The sequence below is a fragment of the Heteronotia binoei genome, chromosome 6 (assembly GCF_032191835.1).
Source record: "Heteronotia binoei isolate CCM8104 ecotype False Entrance Well chromosome 6, APGP_CSIRO_Hbin_v1, whole genome shotgun sequence".
In the NCBI taxonomy this organism is placed as follows: domain Eukaryota; kingdom Metazoa; phylum Chordata; class Lepidosauria; order Squamata; family Gekkonidae; genus Heteronotia; species Heteronotia binoei.
This window is the reverse complement of record NC_083228.1, coordinates 36,562,639-36,580,736: the sequence shown is the minus strand read 5'-3', so window position 1 is coordinate 36,580,736 and position 18,098 is coordinate 36,562,639. Positions and strand designations below refer to the sequence as shown.

At 41.4% G+C, this 18,098-nt stretch overlaps 2 protein-coding genes across 7 annotated transcripts in view; one reads left to right on the top strand and one right to left on the bottom strand.

Annotated features, from left to right (window-relative positions):
• Positions 1 to 16,340, bottom strand: part of LOC132573650 (lipase member M-like) — a 59,369-nt gene extending 43,029 nt beyond the window's left edge. Inside the window, exons 1-4 of one of the 2 annotated variants that reach the window (XM_060241265.1) lie at positions 15,910 to 16,340; positions 14,618 to 14,682; positions 9,159 to 9,218; positions 7,530 to 7,608 (exon numbers count right to left, since the gene is read on the bottom strand). The gene's annotated coding sequence lies outside the window, so the exon portion shown is untranslated. Of the gene's footprint in view, positions 1 to 3,202; positions 3,303 to 7,529; positions 7,609 to 9,158; positions 9,219 to 14,617; positions 14,683 to 15,909 lie in introns of those variants that run through there. The other variant, XM_060241264.1, reaches the window with a different exon arrangement.
• The window catches only part of RNLS (renalase, FAD dependent amine oxidase), a 128,851-nt gene continuing 126,909 nt past the window's right edge, over positions 16,157 to 18,098 (top strand). For 3 of the 5 annotated variants that reach the window (XM_060241269.1, XM_060241271.1, XM_060241267.1), the window contains exons 1-2: positions 16,159 to 16,335; positions 17,323 to 17,428. In XM_060241269.1, coding sequence (XP_060097252.1) covers positions 16,215 to 16,335; positions 17,323 to 17,428 — 227 coding nt within the window. In that variant the 5' untranslated portion in view covers positions 16,159 to 16,214. Of the gene's footprint in view, positions 16,336 to 17,322; positions 17,429 to 18,098 lie in introns of all 5 variants that reach the window. The other 2 variants (XM_060241270.1, XM_060241268.1) reach the window with 2 other exon arrangements.

Genomic DNA, 18,098 nt, shown 5'->3' with positions numbered 1-18,098 from the left:
TAGGCTGCCAATCCAGCAGCACAGCTTCCCTGGCTGTGCTGGGGAAGCTGCAAATAAAAGCAGCTGGCCAGCAAGGCAAGAGGCAGGCCGCTCTGCCTTGGTCGGCTGCTGTTGGTGGCTAGAGCTTCCTCCTGCTGTTACCGCTGAGGGAGGGACATAGGCTGGAGAGGAGCTGTACGGCCCTTCCCAACAGGGGCAGATGGGTGGCATGGCATGTGGCAGGCGGGAAGTCGGGGTGGGTGCCTAGCCTGGGACAATGTGAGGCTACTGGCACCCTAGTGTTGGCGCTGAGTATAGCCTGAGCTGCCATGCTAACACTGCTTGTGTATGGCTGAGAAAATGCCTCATCTTTACTGGAGATGCTGCATAGGGAATTTCTTCTTGCACATCCATATCACATTGAAATTACAGACCATCTGATGGACCCAGATGTAAGGCTCTGGTTCCACACTCCACATTTCATTTACACTATATACAAAGGGAATTTAGCAAACTACATGTCCATTTCAATTCTCTATCAATACAGCTGAAGATACCCTCTAAGGATATCCTGGAACATGCACCCCAGTATATAGACAGCTCTGAGATAACTCCTGTATTATTATTATTATTATTATTATTATTATTGCTTTTTCCAGCAAGCCTTTTCATGTTCTTCAACAGATCACTCTTTCAAATGGTGAACTCTCTTTCACATGGGATTGAAAAATCACGTTCCTAGAATCCCTTTAGAAAACCTACCTGAATGCCCAGAAATTCTCATCATAGGTTGAAAGAGACACATGTTTTTTAGAACACAGGCTCCCCCTGCTGCTTCCTAGCCAAACATCACAGCCATTATCTGCTAGGACAACGCCTAGGCTATTACTAGGACTATTGGCGATCCAATTAGAAGGGTCTCCAAGCAAGCCATGTTGCAGAAGTACAGCAGGCTTCAATCCTGAAAGAAAAATTAACAGATTATGTTGTGCAACAGACAAAGATTCTTCTAATCAAATCCAGGTTATCATAATCTATAGTGTATTTTGCCAAGAAATTCAGTGATTAGGAAAAACCTTTCCATATATGGCAGCATGTGTGGCACATACCATCCCTTTCTCCCATTGTAGTGCCCACTTTGCCACTGCCAAATTAACAGACACGCACTTACTTGTATTGGATATTAGGTTCATGCTTACAATTGCCAACTAGTCTGAAGAAAAATGTCTTGCCCCTTTAAAAGAGGTTGCAAGTAAAAATGGCCGGTTGAATCTTTTGATGGCAGGGAGGTAAATAATGCAATCCAACAAATAGCACTGCATTAACCTTCCACTAAAAGCACAGGACAGTTTTTTCTAGGCCAGTTGGGAACACCATACAATGTACTCATGCCCTCTTCTTCCCTCAAAACTGGGCTTGCCTTGCCAAGGCTTGTCTTCCTACAGTGTTTGACTTTTTAGTTGAATGGTGCAGAGCCTGTAGAAGTGACTTAACAATAATGTGCTATATAGTCATGCCATAGTCAAGATTCATTTCTTGTGATCATCAAATGCACTTTCTATGTTGCTAAAGGTCTGCACAGATATCATTGGAAAAGCAATACACATGCTGAGAAGGTCAAGCATCACTGTTATGTTTAACATGTACAGTGCATCAAAATACAGAGACTGAATTATTGTATAATACAATTATTGTATTATTGTAATGACAGAAGGCAAAAGAAGAAGGGGACAGCAAAAGATGAGATGGCTGGACAGCGTTACTGATGTAACGAACACTAATTTGAGCAGACTTCAGAGGATGGTAGAAGACAGGAGGGCCTGGTGTGACTTTGTCCATGGGGTCGCAAAGAGTCAGACTCGACTGTGCGACTGAACAACAAAAATTATTGCATAATACCTATGCTTGTGTTCTCTTCTCTGCCATATGGAATTCTGAAAATACTAAGGATAGCCATCTTGTGTTACAACATCATGCTCCTCACAAGGGTATCCATGATAGACGATCAGTTCTTTCTGCAGAGAAAAAATAATCCAAATGTAACTGGAAGAATATAGACAAACTCTTCACCTTTATACAGCCCCCAGTGCTTTCCCAAAATTCTTGAAACAGAAAAGGCAGTATCAACTATGCTTGAAAGAGACAGCAATGCTACTAAATCCTGCAATTCAGCAGCCAATTTACGCCTCTCCAGATTCATCATGGAAGCATTTTAATTGGGGATACTACCTTCTGCCAGAAATTTGAAAGAGAGGCTCAGCGTCCCTGAGAGTTTCATCCAAATGCAGAAAGGCAAATTGCACCCAAAAACATCAATCTGCAATTGACTTTCATTGCAATATTAAAGAATTAAGAAACTGGAAAAAACCAAAATGACCTAAAACTGTTTCCACTTCTCTCTCTCTCTCGCTCTCTCTCTCTGACACCCCATTACCTAACAAAGTACTAGAATGCTGAATGCTGGCAAACACAAGTTTTCACAAAATTCCATCCACAGACTTCAATTTCAAAGGCATTTTTATTCTTTTCTGTGTTACTTACAGTGTTCATTAAAGTTCTTGACTTATTTTTTCCATCTAGAGGACTTCCTTGAACATCCATAGTGCCACAGAGGCAGCACATTGTGAATAAAACAAGCAACATCTTCATTTGACCTAGAACAAGGTTATCATATAGCATTACAACCCAAATCTGTGTTTAGGTGTTGCTTTTTTCACACAAAGAGCCACACACAAAAAGAGATCAATGTACAAAGGCTATATCTAGCAACATATTTCCATATAAGAGACCACCCAAATGCTGTTCCATAGTAGAATGTTTTCCTGTTCCATGCAAAACACTCTACATTTAAAGCAACATCTGGCAAAACTTGCCTTTTCATCTTTAACCAAAATAAAAGGAACAAGACAGAACAAAAATTCAAGGGATTGACTGGCAACAAGAAATGGTGTTCACAGTGTCACGGTTTACTTTCTTCAAAGATTTATCATTCATCAAATAATTTCTCCTCTAGCAATGATACACAGGTATAGGAAAGTTCTTTACAAATAATTTGTGTCAGAGGTTTCCCTTTCCTTTCAGGTCCAATCTCTCATTCAAAAAATATAGCAACAAACCTGTGACTCAACACCTCTGATTTTAATAAAAAGCAGTTACAATATTATTAATTACAAATCTATTTTCCCAATTTGTCAATAGGTAAAAGAGGTGTCCATGTAGTTACCAAAGCCAGGAGGTCCTGTCAGAGTATGACCAAAATTCCACTCAGACTGCCCAGTTCTGCACTAAATACTCAGTTCAGCCTTGCTTCCAGTATTTGAAATGAAGAGTTCAACAGGCAGAGTTCAGAGACCAACTTCCCCATCTGTTTCTGACTCCTCTTGTACAAATAAGCTGTGCATGCTAACCAGGCAGATCAAAAAACTGGAAGCAGTTCTGCAATTTAGTTGCTGAATGGGATACAGTGTATTGGTATATTCTGAGCTGTAGGGACAGTTTTAATCTGTTTGGGATATGGAGGAATTATTTCTCTGAATGCCTATATCATTTATTTCATGAAATGTTGGTCTTTCCAAATAAAATGTGCACATGCCTGCTTCTGAAATAACGGAAAAACACATTTGAATGTGACAAGAATAACCCCAAGCAGAACTAACTCGAACCCTATGCAAGTCCAATACTCCCTCTAAACTGTGGAGCAAAAAATTTATTTCATGAGCTATTGGCATTAAAGTTGTGAGCTACTGCATAAATTAGTTTGCTCTGAGGCCATTTTTCCTGAGCTAAGACAAAAATGTGTGAGCTGGAGGCTAAAAAATTGTAAACTAGCTTGCACCAACTCAGCTTAGAGGGAACACTGCTCAAACCTATTCAGCAAGGCATACTTCCAGGAAACTCTTTTTAGGGATAAACTGAAGTCAGTTTTATACTCAGTGAACAAGTATTCAAATCCCATTTTACCACAGTCTTTTATTCTGAGTATACTACAAACTAAAAGGATTATTTCTGGACACGCAATGTTGCAAACTAGTTTTTAAATCCACCTTCAGGAGATTCCTTTCAGTCTCCTTTAATGAACTGATCATTTGTCCAGCTCTCACTGCTCTCAGTAAAAAAAATCTTTGCATGGTACAAGCAAATTGGCATAGTCTTGTAGTGGGGCAAGGGTACAATTACTTCAGGATAGTCTGTGATGAAACATGCAGAAGGTGTGGCAAAAGCTATTACAGATAATATCGGCTGTTAAAATTAATTTTACCATTTTTGTAAACACTGTTTACAATAGCTTTTATAACTTGCTTTACATGAGGCCCATCTCTGAAAACTGTCTGGAAGCTTCAGTTCATTCAAAAAGGTTGTTGGTTGCAGCTGGATATAGGGACAGTTATCACCAATGTGTTGAAAGATTTGTTTGAAGGCACAAAGCAAAATGCAGCTCTTTATTTTTAAAGCCCTGACTGATTTTCTTGGAAAGAGCCACCCTAAACTAATTGTTCATGGTGGGGCTACACTTTCCACAGATATCTGATTCCTTCCTATTTATGGCCAAGGAGAGGCCAAGGAGGTAGGAACAAGAACATCTGCCAGAAGTGGACAAGGAGGGTGAGAATATGGACCGATATCTTCGGACAGTGCCTTCCCCTGTCATTGTGATTACCATAAGAGAGGAGGTTAAGCTAGCGTTTAAAGAGTTACATTAAATTGGAAGGGACTTCCAAGGTTATCTGTTCCAATACGCTGCACAATGCAGGGAATTCACAAGCACTCCCCGCCCCCCACACACACAGGAGACGGCAAAAAACCTCCACTATCCCTGGCCAAACTGACCTGGAGAAAAATTGCTGCCTGACCCCAAAGTGGTGATCAGCATTTCCCTGGGTGTGTAAGAAAGGCCATGAGAACTAAGCACTAATGCAACCCTTCTGCCCTCCTCCTTATGATCTGCCTAAGTTCACAGAATCAGCATTGCTGTCAGATGGCCATCTAGCCTCTGATTGAAAACCTCCAAAGGAAGCGAGTCCACAACCTCCCGAGGAAGCCTGTTCCACTGAGGAACCGCTCTGTCAGGAAGCTCTTCCTAGTGTTTAGCTGAAAACTCTTTTGATTTAATTTCAACCCACTGGTTCTGGTCTACCCTTCTGGGACAACAAAAAACAACTCTGCGCCATCCTCTATATGACAGCTCTTCAGGTATTCGAAGACGATTATCATCACAAAGTACAGGTTACTGAACACTTTATCCATTTTCCAAGGGCAACCAGAGAAGGGTGAAGAAGGTCATCAGAGATCACTCTTGACTTCTTGTGGACTAGCTGGAAGTGTCCATATGCCAGGGTACATAATATTCATGCCATTTTTAGAAGGATTTGCACTAAATCATTCACTGATGATTAACTGAAAAGATCTTTCTTTTACAAGTGTTTAGAGTGTACTTGCAATCCTGTTTACACATTAACAGGAGCAACTCCTCCATGACAGCTGCCACAAGTACCATTTATATCTTTCCATTCCCATGTTTAGAATTAATCATATGTGCCATGCTGGCAATGCTCACCCATTAGGGTAACTGTTGTCAATGTGCTGTGTAAATCTGCAATTCATCTTACCTGCAAAGGTAGAGAGGGAATAACTAGAGCAGCTGGAGTAACCATACTGTTCCTCTTAGAGTCAATGGGGCTACTCATAAATCTAGGCCAATTTGACTTAACATGCAATTTTATTACAATTTATTGGGACTGCAGTCTGAATGTAGCAGCCAGCATTAATAAGCACTTTTTAAGGATAGAGTTTTGTTTAAAGAAAACCAAACTGGCAGAGAAAATTGTTAAGCTCCCTGCTCAGAATGACTAACATCCTTAAGCAGCAGCTGAAAGGCAAATCCACATTAATTGCATATCCTAACCCGATGTGAGTACAGATGCCTTCCACTTGGTCAGTGGTTACTTTGGATCCAATCCTATACATAATGTTGTATGTTTCCCACTTCCCCAACTCAGGTTTGATTTCCTATGGGTGAGAAAGCACAGGAAATCTATGGCAATGTTTTAAATATGTGCTTGATCTACAACTATGAAGTAGAGCACCAGTGGGAACAAAGAGGCATATCTCAAGGGCAGGTAACTCTTTGAATTGCTAGGTAACTCTTTGAATTACTAGGTAACTCTTTTAATTAGCATAATGGAAAGCAAAGAAACTAGAGCTTATATTTCTGCAGCTAGGCGTGAGAAGAATGTAAGTATTACTATAATGCCTCAAAAGCATTGGTCCTGACATATGGAGGCTATTCTGGTATAGGCTCCTTTCCTGTAGCTCCTATAGGGGTTAGACATTTGGGGAAGATCACAGACTTTTTCATACATTCCATTTGGTGCCATGACATTGCACAGTGGGATCACATCACACAACCTTCTCTATATATTCATTTTCCAATTTGTGTGAATGGGAGACTGAATGTATTTTACATGTATACCATTGGTATGTATGAATGGAACCAGTGTTCCCTTTAAGCTTAGCTAGTGTGAGCTAGCTCACAGATTTTTAGCCTCCATCTCACACATTTTTGTCTTAGCTCAGAAAGATGACCCCAGAGCACACAATTTTATGCAGTAGCTCATAACTTTAATGCCAGTAGCTCACAAAGTAGAATTTTGCTCACAAGACTCTGCAGCTTAGAGGAAACATTGAATTAAACCCCAGATTTTTAAGGAAACCCAAGCTGTGTATACATAGAAAACATGCCCACTGCCCAATTCACACTAAATGGCAACTCTGCACAAGAGAAGGATTGAAAATACTACCATACTCCCATTAGAGTGCCAATATCAAATGTCTAATTTCTCACTAGTGGAAGCCAAAGCTCTTCCAATTTTCAATACATATATTACAAAGACATGTTCTGGGAGTTCCATGCCTCCCAAACTATGTGTGGGTCTGATTCAGTTTCAGTCTCCTCTTTGCCATTTACCCAGCCTAAAACAGATGAAGAAAACACCACTGGGAAACTTACATGCAGCTCCCAGAACACATTTTAGAATATGAGAATGGACTGTGAGTGTCCCAACACTATCTTGGACACCCAGGCTAAATGAATAGTTCGGGGCTGGGTGTAAGTTCAGGCAGTATTTAAAACATGGAATCACAATATGGAAAGATTCTACTCACCATATTTAAATTATCCACACATCAAGAATATGATGTTGCTGAAAAATTTTGAACCTAAATCCTGGCTGCAAAAGTGAGCAGTCAAGATAACCAGTGATACTCTTACTAGCCAAAAACTCTTTTTTTTGCCAAAGATAAGCCAAAGTTTGTATTAGTTTTTAAAGAATCTCTATTATTCCACTTTTAAGTTCAAAACTATTAAATGCATTTTCACCAAAATGTTTCAAGCAGTTATATAAAGCATACCTATCACCCCAACAAATACCTCCAGTTTAAGTGAAACAGAATTTGGGCATAGGGCAACTTGGACTTTGAACTATTTAACATTTAATTGTCTGTGGATTTTATTTGATGAGTAAAGAAATATTCAAGCCAAAGTAATCACATACCTTGACCACTGCCTCAGGAAGATACGCAAATACTGCTGCTGTGCTGGAGCTTTCGCAGGTTTCACTGTGGCTACAGGAGCTAAGGTAGAAAATACCTTGATTATACCCAGAAAAACATATCAAGCCTTGACTATATATCAAATACCTTGATTATACCTAAGAAAACATATCATACCTAGGAGAAGAGAAAAAAATAGCAAATAGAATGAAATTTCAAGGAACACAAACATAATTTATTATGGAAAAGTCTATTATTATTAAAGTGGGGTTTTTTTACTTTTAGCTCAATGTGCATACATTGCAAACAACAAAAATGCCAAAATACCAGCTTTAAAAGCCCTACATGGTTTGAAACCATGGTACCTGAAGAACCATCTTCTCCCATATATTCCTGCCTGGAAATTAAGATCACAGGGAAAGGCTCGCCTGACTATCCCATCAATCAAAGAAGCCCATTTAGTAAGTACACAAGTGAGGGCCTTTTCATTCGCAGCCTCACAATTATAGAACAATTTCCCCAAGGAGGTGCACTTGGTGCCATCACTTTTGAACTTTAGGAGGCAGTTGAAGATGGTTTTATTTAGGATGACATATAAATAAAGCAGGCCTAAACCGTGATTTTAATTTTGGATTTTATGTTTTCTATGTAATCTGTGCATGTTATTAATATTGTAATCTGCCTTTAGCTCTGTAAGGAAGAAAAGCAGCTAATAAATATTTCAAATTAATAAATAATAAATCAATGCTGTTATTAAAGGCAACAGAATATATACTTTTTCTGCACTTTTGGAGTCATCGCCTTAACAATTCTCCTGCTGCATTTTACAAACTCAATGTTACAAATATTACAAACATTTATTAAATAGTTTATCTTAATTTATCATTCCTCCCAAAATATTACAAACTTTAAAAATAAAATTTTGTTTTGTTTTTACAACAAAAGGAATAGAATATTTGGTATCATTAACCTCCAAAACATTCAGTTTGACACCAACATGACCATCCTACGAGAATGTGAAAAAAAAGTTCTGCCTTCTTGCAAAATTGCAGCTACATGAAAAATGGCTGTCTTTGTAATGAATTTAATAGTTTATTTGACTTTACTGACTGAAATACAATATGTTTTGACAAAATGAACATCCTACATGAATTTTAAATATAGAAATAATCATATCAATCATCTTGGAAAATAGTGACCACAGGAAAAAAGTTCTCAAACTGGAACGTCTACCCAAGAAATTTTTAAAGCAATAGCATCCTGAAACACACAAAATCAAATTGCCTGTACATATGTATATGCAATACACAGATAGACAGACAGACAGAGACAAGAATCTACTGTGGATCCAGAACTAGGGGAGGATATATAAGAATAAGTGGTACCTCACCTCCTCTTTGTGTGAAGTTAAATTTGGAAGAGTTGAAACTTTCCACACTGACAGTTTTCTCTGCTTTGGCTCCCAAACTGGAACATTCACGTGACACTGTGGTCTAATAATGCTCCAACAACACCTTTTCCACTCCTGGTATACACTTTCCTAAACCTGATTTTCTGTCATCTTTTTGGGAAGATTTCATTATTTTGAAACCCCTACACAAATAGCATGAAGAGAATTCAATCTGCCTCACCTGCCCCATGCAGAGCTACATGTGAATAATTTATAAAGTATTTATTCTCATCATGGAGATCTACAATGAGAAAAAAAATTGATAAAAACAGTAATTTTGAGAAACATCTTTAAATTACTATGGATGCATCAGATCTTGGACTGAAAACAGTCTTATTAGGGAGCTAATAGCTCAAGAAAGCAATCTGCCTCCATTGCTGAGTGAATGTCCTTTCAGGGCTTTGTATAAGGCCATGTGCACAGGAACAGGAATTCACAGGGTATTATGCCCTGCCATGGTTACTGTGGAAAAATCTTCAGCACCTTAGGATTCACATCAAAGTTGCAAGAAATGGGTCTGCACTCTTCACATGCTCATTCTACAGGTTAACAACTAGCAATGGGATAGCTACAAGGGGAAGCAGTCAGCTTCAGTGCCATGGATTTGTAGATAGCTCTGGCAAGAAGACAAACAATTGCCAGCTAACACCTCAGCCAGAGAACTGCATGCAGGAAAGAGATCTGGGAGCCCATTGCTAGACTGCATCTTTTTCTTTTGGAGAGTAAGGGATGGAATGACCCACAAAGGTGAGGGTCAAACAAAAGTCTTTGGACACAAAAACAAAGTTCTCTTTAGACCTATTCTGTTTTATTCTGAAACTTGGTTCAATCAATGTGAAGGATTAAGCCACAGACACCATTTTGAGTGCATGATGGAACTAACAAAGCAGAGGAACCCTGAACTAAGAAACTGAGCTGATGGATGATTTCTGAATACTGTAACATCAAAAATAAGTAGCCTACCTAACTTATGACAATAAATGTTGGGTTTTGGAAACAAGCATAATATGTAGAAATAACTGAATATTATGTATTTTAAATGCTTATACTCTGTACATATACTCTGTACTTAGTCTGATGCTATTTGTCCTTACGATGAAGAAATAAAAGATAAATATGATACTTATAAGTCCCCCTCCCTTTTTCTTTTCTGTACCCCATCATAATTTATAATTATAAAACAAATCAAGAATAAGTAGTCTATCTGTGGTCTAACCCATCTAATAAGGTATGTACAAAAGTAGGGAGAGAAGATTTGTAGACTACAAATTGTAGCTATATAGCTTTTCATTTTGATCATTGCTTATTTTCTATTGTAAAGGGATCATTTATGTGCTTCATTAAACTTCTTTATAATTTGCCTGATCTCTGGCCTATACTATAGTTAACTGAGCCATGATATCCAAGAGAAGCAAGGGAAGATGGTGACTAGAGATGCCTTCATCCCCAGAGCGCACAGATGTGCAAGAGAGTCCCCACAGTACCTGTTGAGTGCAAAGTTGGAGACAAGGCAAAGAGGCACAGCCTTTAAGTGGCACCATGGTAAAGAAGGATGAAGTGCTAGGCCTTCGGCTAGAGCTATAGTCTTAAGACTAGAAAAGTGGCAACAGAAGTAACTAGAGAGAAATAGGTAACAGAGGATTAAGAAAGGCATATCTTTCCAAACTCGGACATGAACAGAAACATGGCTTGCAAGCAGCATTTCCCAGTTTGGTGTAGTGCTTAAGTGTGCGGACTCTTATCTTGGAGAACCTGGTTTGATTCCCCACTCCTCCACTTGCACCTGCTGGAATGGCCTTGGGTCAGCCATAGCTCTGGCAGAGGTTGTCCTTGAAACGGCAGCTGCTGTAAGAGCCCTCTCTAGCCCCACCCACCTCACAGGGTGTCTGTTGTGGGGGAGGAAGGTAAAGGAGATTGTAAGCCGCTCTGAGACTCTTCGGAGTGGAGGGCGGGATATAAATCCAATATCTTCTTCTAATGAGAAACCAAACCACCAAATTCAAACAGTGGTACTAGAAATTACAGGAAAAGCACTAGTACCTGATTGGTTGAATGAGCAGACCTGCACCAAATAGGGAGATCTCTTTGGGGAGAATATTAAGAAGGATGGAAGAGTTGAGAATGAATGTGCTGGCTAAGAATGAAGAGAAGGGAGTAATGAAATCTAGGGAACCAGAAAGTGATAGGTTTTCCCTGGCCTGGATAGCCCAGGCAAGCCCCATCTAATTAGATCTCGGAAGCTACACAGGGCCAACTCTGGCAGGTATTTGGATGGGAGACCTCCAAGGGATACCAGGGCTGGGACACAGCAAACCACCTCTCTCAAATGTTCAAGCCCACTATGGGCCACCCGAAGTCAACCATGACTTCCAGGCACATGCACAACACACACAAATATAAAAAAAGTGATAGGTTTTTACTGGTAAAACATGCCCAACAGAACAGGCTGTTACTGAGAGGCGCTGCCTGATAAAATGGAGTACCCCAGTACCTAGAGAGAGAGTGTGGGTCTCCTATTCTGGGCAACAAAATGGAGTCCGACCAGAAAACAGGCCAAGAAAACACTCCATCTAAAGTGGAGCAGACCCCGCAGAGAGCTTGTTCTGGTTGGCACCTGAAGTCTGCCTCTCAGTGTAGTCTCACCTATCCCCCCCAATGCCTCCACCCAAACAGGATGCATAACAACATGGGAACTTCTGGTAAGTGTTATTCTCACTCTGATCTTCTGCTACCTGTCGATGGCCTCTTCCTTCGGCCCATCACCTCTACTCTGCCACTTCCATTTAAATGCATGATTTGACTCATCCTAGCACTCAAGGTCTTCGTTTTCTAGAGGATCCTTTCCTGAGTGTCAGCTAAAAACCAGCGAATCATTCAGTCACATCTGAGTCTGTCGTTATAGTGAATGTGTGGAATTCCCAATCTATTGTTTTAATTAAATAGCTATTCAAGAAAGCCATTGCTGGACCATCAAGGACCCCTTGATAACTAACGATCCCCATCCGTCAGACCCCTATATAGTATGGCTCAAAAACCCATTTCGGTGTGCATTCTGTAGAGTGCCATTTGCAGTCTGTACCCCTGTAATTGGGTCTATAGGGCGTTACTCCTGTAATTGGGTCTATAGGGCGTGTCACACTGGTCGTGCTCATCTCTCTCTATGTATTTTTCCACTGAACGGACATCTCCTCTCCTGGATCAGGTGAATATTACCCGCCTCAATGACCCTTAAATTCCTCTATCAGTAACCTCTATTTTTCCTAGTCTCTTGATTGCTTGTTCGTGAACCTGTGTGTGTAAATTCTCTTATTACATAGCCTAAGTAAACATTAAAAAATATAATTGCTTGGACTATTCTTGGCTGAAAACCCGAACTCCATATCATTGAAAGCAAAGATCCTTCGCTCCTAATTCGCTCTACCAAGTCTCTTAGCTAATTTCCCTATTAAAAATAAGAGACTTAAAAGCATTGCCACAGAGAAGTGTATGGTATTAGCAACATCAGATTCAATCAAATGATTCATGTTATTTAAAATATTTTATACAGATAAATTAAAATATTCTATTTTTTTCCTAAGATACTGCTTCTTTTTCAAAGAACTTCAGTTTTATGGGATCGTTTAACACTAACTCCATATCATTGAAAGCAAAGATCCTTCGCTCCTAATTCACTCTACCAAGTCTTTTAGCTAATTTCCATATTCAAAATAAGAGACTTAAAAGCATTGCCAGTTCCGCAGGGCCTGCAAGACGGCCCTTTTCAGACAAGCCTATACTGATATCGACTGCTGAGTTGCTAGGAATAAAAGAACCGCCATCTATAATACTACCATGGAACTATCTAAACTGGCAGAACCAGCGCCAGAACAGTTTTATTGCTGCCAGATACATTTAATGTAACTTAAATTATGTATTTTAACTCAATTAACTGGTTTTTATGTTTAATTTTTTTTAATTGTTAAATTTAAAGTTTTACCTATCTATGTTAATGTATGGAATGTTGTTAGCCGCCCTGAGCCGCCTAGGCGGGGAGGGCGGGATACAAATAAAATCTATTATTATTATTATTAAATGATAAACTCCCTGCCTGGGACATGTAGTGGTGGCTTCATTTCTTTCTCTCTTTCCCTTTCCACCACTTACTCACCCAACCTAGGTGTCCACAGCTGCTCCCATTCTTGCTCTCCTTCACATCCACCCTGAAAGAGACACCCCCTTGCATTGACTGCATAAGTGGAGACAATTTGGTGGAGGTTTAAGCCCCCTTCCATTTTATTTATTTATTCCATTATTTATGCCATTATTATTCATTCACTCATCTTGGTTTTCTCATTTTTCTGCAAATCAGGAGGATTCCCCAAGTCTGCAAAAGAGTACGGCATCTGAACCTGGCCTAATTCTCTGGGGTTTTTTCAGCATGGGAGCCACATTCAGAATTAGATATGTGATATTATTTCAGAACTGATGAAATATTTATATTTATCTTCATCTGTGCTCAGAACTTCTTCACACCATTGATTTTTCCTTGTTCTTTACAAATCAAAAGGTGAAGAGATCAATTTTGCAGAAAAAATAGTAAGGTCTGCATTATGCTGGTAATCACCTAGAGGTCTGAAATGGCATAGGAAAAAAATATGTGGCATGAATATAAATAACCTCTGTAATTGTGGAATGAATTCCAGACAAGGAAACAAGACTGAAGATTCTAAAACTGGAAGGATAATTGTAGGACCAGAGACATCGTTGTTAATTTCAGCATATAAATGTGTATTAGGTAACCTTTTAATTGTATCTCTATAGACTTTGACCACTAACGGCTTAAAAGAACTGAATTAAATTACAATTTTAGGCTTTCTTAGGTGCTAAACTATAAGCATTTATTTTATTTCACAGGAAAAGGGAGCTAGGTTGTATTTGATCCATAGCAAATAGTTACATGTTTTCATCTATGGTTATGGCAAAGAAGACCAAGGACAAGATCTGTGGCATAAATGGTAGGAGTTGCACCAAGCATCAGTTATTAAGGCAGAAGCCTATAGCCAACATATGAGAAGGAACAGTGGAGTAGTCAGTAGTTAAAGAGAAAATAACAGAAGATAAATAGTGCCATCTAGGAGGCTGCAAAAACTATACTTCCATGCTTAAGCCAGAAGTCATCTGTGGGGAGCCTAGCTGTTCTTGAAATCAGATTTTAAACCCAGCCTTCTAACAAAGGAGTTTAGCAGTTAACCTATTCCTGCCTGCATTTGCTTACTGGATGAGAATTCTTTATAGTAATATTGGCCAAACTGAGCCAGTTCTAACTTTTTCATTTTGTGAATTACAAGTTGAAGCTTTCAAATTTTCACTTTCATTGCACCTGACCTGCTGTGGAGCACAGTACATAACATAGCATAAATCTCAGAATATGTCATGGTTTAGCTTCCCTCACTTGCATGCTTAAAGTTTTGCTTAAAATACTATAGTTTTGCTTGAAGTGCTAGAAGGTTCTCCAAAGTCCAATGCTCCCCTCTATTGGCTACTCTTAAAACAGCAGTATATATTTTATTTTACATATGTCATGTCACTGAATGAGAGTTACGTACAACCAATAATGTGCCCACTGTGGTCACTGGGTACATTTTGTTCAAAATCACTCACCTTACCATAGGAAACTGTATCTTCTGTATTCCAAACCCCTTTTCATTATATAGTTCCACACAGTTCTGAAAGAAAAGGCAACGTCAAGTTGAATCTCCATGCAGAGTAAACCTTCTCTGAGGATTTTCATATATCATCCTGGTCTTAACCCTCTTTTGTTTCTCAGAGCATTTCCCCCCTCCTTTTCGGATGATGTTTATGTGCTCGAAACATTTCTAGACTGCCTCTCCACACAACATTAAATCATCCAGTATTTAGAAATGTGTATACAAAATATTTACACAATTCCATAAAACACATAAACACACAACTGGGGTGTAAAGGCAATAATTGTTAAAGGAAACTGCCAAACAAAACAAACAAACCTCTTCACCTACTGGTGGAAGGCAACAATGGAGAGATTAGATAGATGAATGTCTTTGGGGAGGGAGTTTTAGCACAACTGGGAAGGTGCCACAGCAACCAGACCTTTTCAGTCCAGGAAAGGCCACAGTTGGCTAACCACTCGAAGCTGGTAAAAGCCACAGCTGTCACCTCTATAGGCCTGAGTCCAAGAGCACCCCCAGACACTACACGCCTGCTTCTTCAAGGCTCTGTTGAACGCAGGGTGTGTGTGGGTGTGATTTATCAGTTGAAAAGATGATCTGCTAACAAAAGAACAAGACATTGGATTTATATTCCGCCCTATGCTCTGAATCTCGGAGTGGTCACAATTTCCTTTACCTTCCCCCTCATAAGACACCCTGTGAGGTAGGTGGGGCTGAAAGAGCTCTTACAGCAGCCGCCCTTTCAAGGACAGCTCCTATGGGAACTATGGTTGGCCCAAGGCCATTCCAGCAGCTACAAGTGGAGGAATGGGGAATCAAACCCAGTTGTCCCAGATAAGAATCGGCGCACTTAACCACAACACCAAACTGGCTTGCTTGTATTGCACCTCCGCGCTCGCAAACTACACTTGTTCAGTCAAACTCTAGCATATAAAGGTTTGCCTGCAGAACTGTTGGTAACGTAACACAAGCTAAGATCTAAAACAGATGCAAGGAGCACGTTGCTTTCCCGCCTAAGCTTGCCCCTTTCCTCCCTCTGGCCTCCTGTCAGCCCTTCACCAGCAACCCGACTCGCAGAACAGAGGCGGGTCGATTTTTACCTCCCTAATACCAAAAGCTTCCGTTCATGGCTTTGAGACGGCCCGCTGTTGAAAGCGCAGCAAAGCCTCGGGCGTATGTGGGCCCATCATGTGGGTGGGTAGATGTGGTGCAGCAAAACGAGCCTGGCCAGGTCTGGCCTCACACCTCAAGTGAGAAGTTTTGAGGCAGGCAGGATAGAGCCCCTTCTGGAACAAAAGAGGGAAAAGAGCTGCGTGAGAGGCGGCAGCTATTCGGGCTCCGTGACCCGCTCCGCGTTGTGCCTCCGCGCTCGCAAACCGCCACAGCACACACGTACACACAGCCGCAGACAAACGGCCCCCTCTCTCCCTCTAACGGCGGACGAAGGCAAGACGGCTCTGCCGGGCAGAGGCAGGAAGAAAGGAGGGGACTCCTCCGCGCCCGCCTCTGAAGAGCGAGGCTCATCCGTCTCGCGCTCTGTCGGTGCGGCTATGGCGCGGGTGCTGATCGTAGGCGCCGGCCTGACAGGGAGTTTGTGCGCTGCGCTTTTGCGCAAGGCGCTTCCCCAGCGCCCCCTGCAAATCGTGGTGTGGGAAAAGTCTCGGGGTGCAGGTGGGTCTCTCGCGTCCTCGTCTCCGCAGAGCCCACCGGGTGAAAAAGGCATCGGGGCGGGATGTGGGGAGGCTGACGTGTCGCGCCGCTCTCTCTGGCTGAAGTCTCGCGCACGCTTCAAATACAGGAAAACTCTCCCGTCGAGGCTGCCACGTCCGGCGTGATCTGAAGCATTGCTTGAATTCGAGTTCCTTTTTTTTTTTTTTTAATACCGGGGGGTTTTAGCCTTGTGGCCGCGGGAAAAAAAAAATAAAATAAAACAGGAGGCTTGTTGCGGCGCTTTGGAGACTAACATTTCACTTCCGCGCAAGGCTTCAGAGCTCCTTTCTGGAGCGGATCCTCACGAAGAGGAGCCACTTTTCCGCAACTTGAAGCACAGTGGGCTAGGGTCACCAACCACCAGGTGGGACCTGGAGATCTGGAATTGCAATCCCTTTTCAGACAAAATAAGACCATGGGTAAAATGGCTGCTTTGGCGGGTGGATCCTATGACATTATACCCCGCTGAGATCCTGCCCCCTCCCTCCCCCCAGGCTCCACTCTCCAAATCTCCAGTATTTCCCAACCCACGCTAGCCCGTGGAAGCTTAACGTTGGGAAATGCTAGTCTTTAACATGCCAGCCTGTTTATATTTACTTCCCCGGGTGCTCAGGGAAAACAGCATGACTTCATCAGAGTCTAATAGAAACGAGTGGCTTTTAGTCTCGGGTAAATGTGCACAAGCTTTTGAGACCAAGGCATTTGCACAGCGAAAATCCCCCTCCAAAGGAGATTGGCTTGAGGCCGGGAGAGCGGAGAAGCAGTCCTTCAGCCCGGTTGGTTGCTTTAAAAGCGAGGCGGCAAAGCCCGGCCGTTTGCTCCAATAGCGTCCCTGTCACTTGCCAGTTACCAAGGCGCCCGGGATCAAGTTTGCCCCTCGAAGGAAGCTGATTGGACACTAGTGCCGGTGCTTTAAAAAAATTCTGTCTCTATGCACGTGATTTTAAGGGGGAAGAATGTCCACAAGCCGGAGCGCTCACGATCCGAGATGCACGGCGGATCTAGGAGCTCAGTATATCACGCGGGAACCCGAATATGCCAAAAAACATCAAAGGTGAGGAGGAATGAACGGGAATAGAATTGTTTGGGATGTGTCAACGTGCTGGTGCTACTGGTGTAACAAATGGTCGTTGATACCCTTCCTCAATACCAGTGAATGAAATGTGTGGTTTAAAAAAAATATGCTAAAGTGACTTATAAGAAGAAGAAAAAACCACCCTTTCTATACAAAAGAAGCCCAGTTGCGCTGAAAGACACTGTAAGTTTTCTAACTATAGGTTATTGGAACAAATAATTTCAGCATGCATTGCTTTCTCTTGTTTATTCCTACTGACATGTGCACCCATGTGTCGTGTTTTGTAGCCTGAGGAGCCATATTGTGTTTTGGAATGAGTGGGTGTTTTTGCTGGACCATCCTGAGAGGTACAAGTGACTCACTTAGAGCTTTGCCAGATATAGATATATACATTTAAGCGTAGGGGTCTTTCGATACAAATAGCATCTCAGTTACCGTTGGAATTTACTTGCAAGAGCAGTTGAGATTAGTCCAGCGCTTCTAGGATTCTGTTTCCAGCAGCAGTTAGCCTAACCTTGCCAACTTCTTAACTGTTCACTGCCTTTGATAGACATGTAGTGTGAAACTCCTTGGCCTCCTTCCTGACACTATGTTGGTCTTCAAGGTTCCAAGAGGTTGAGGTGTTAAGAAGGGCACACTCCCCCCCTTA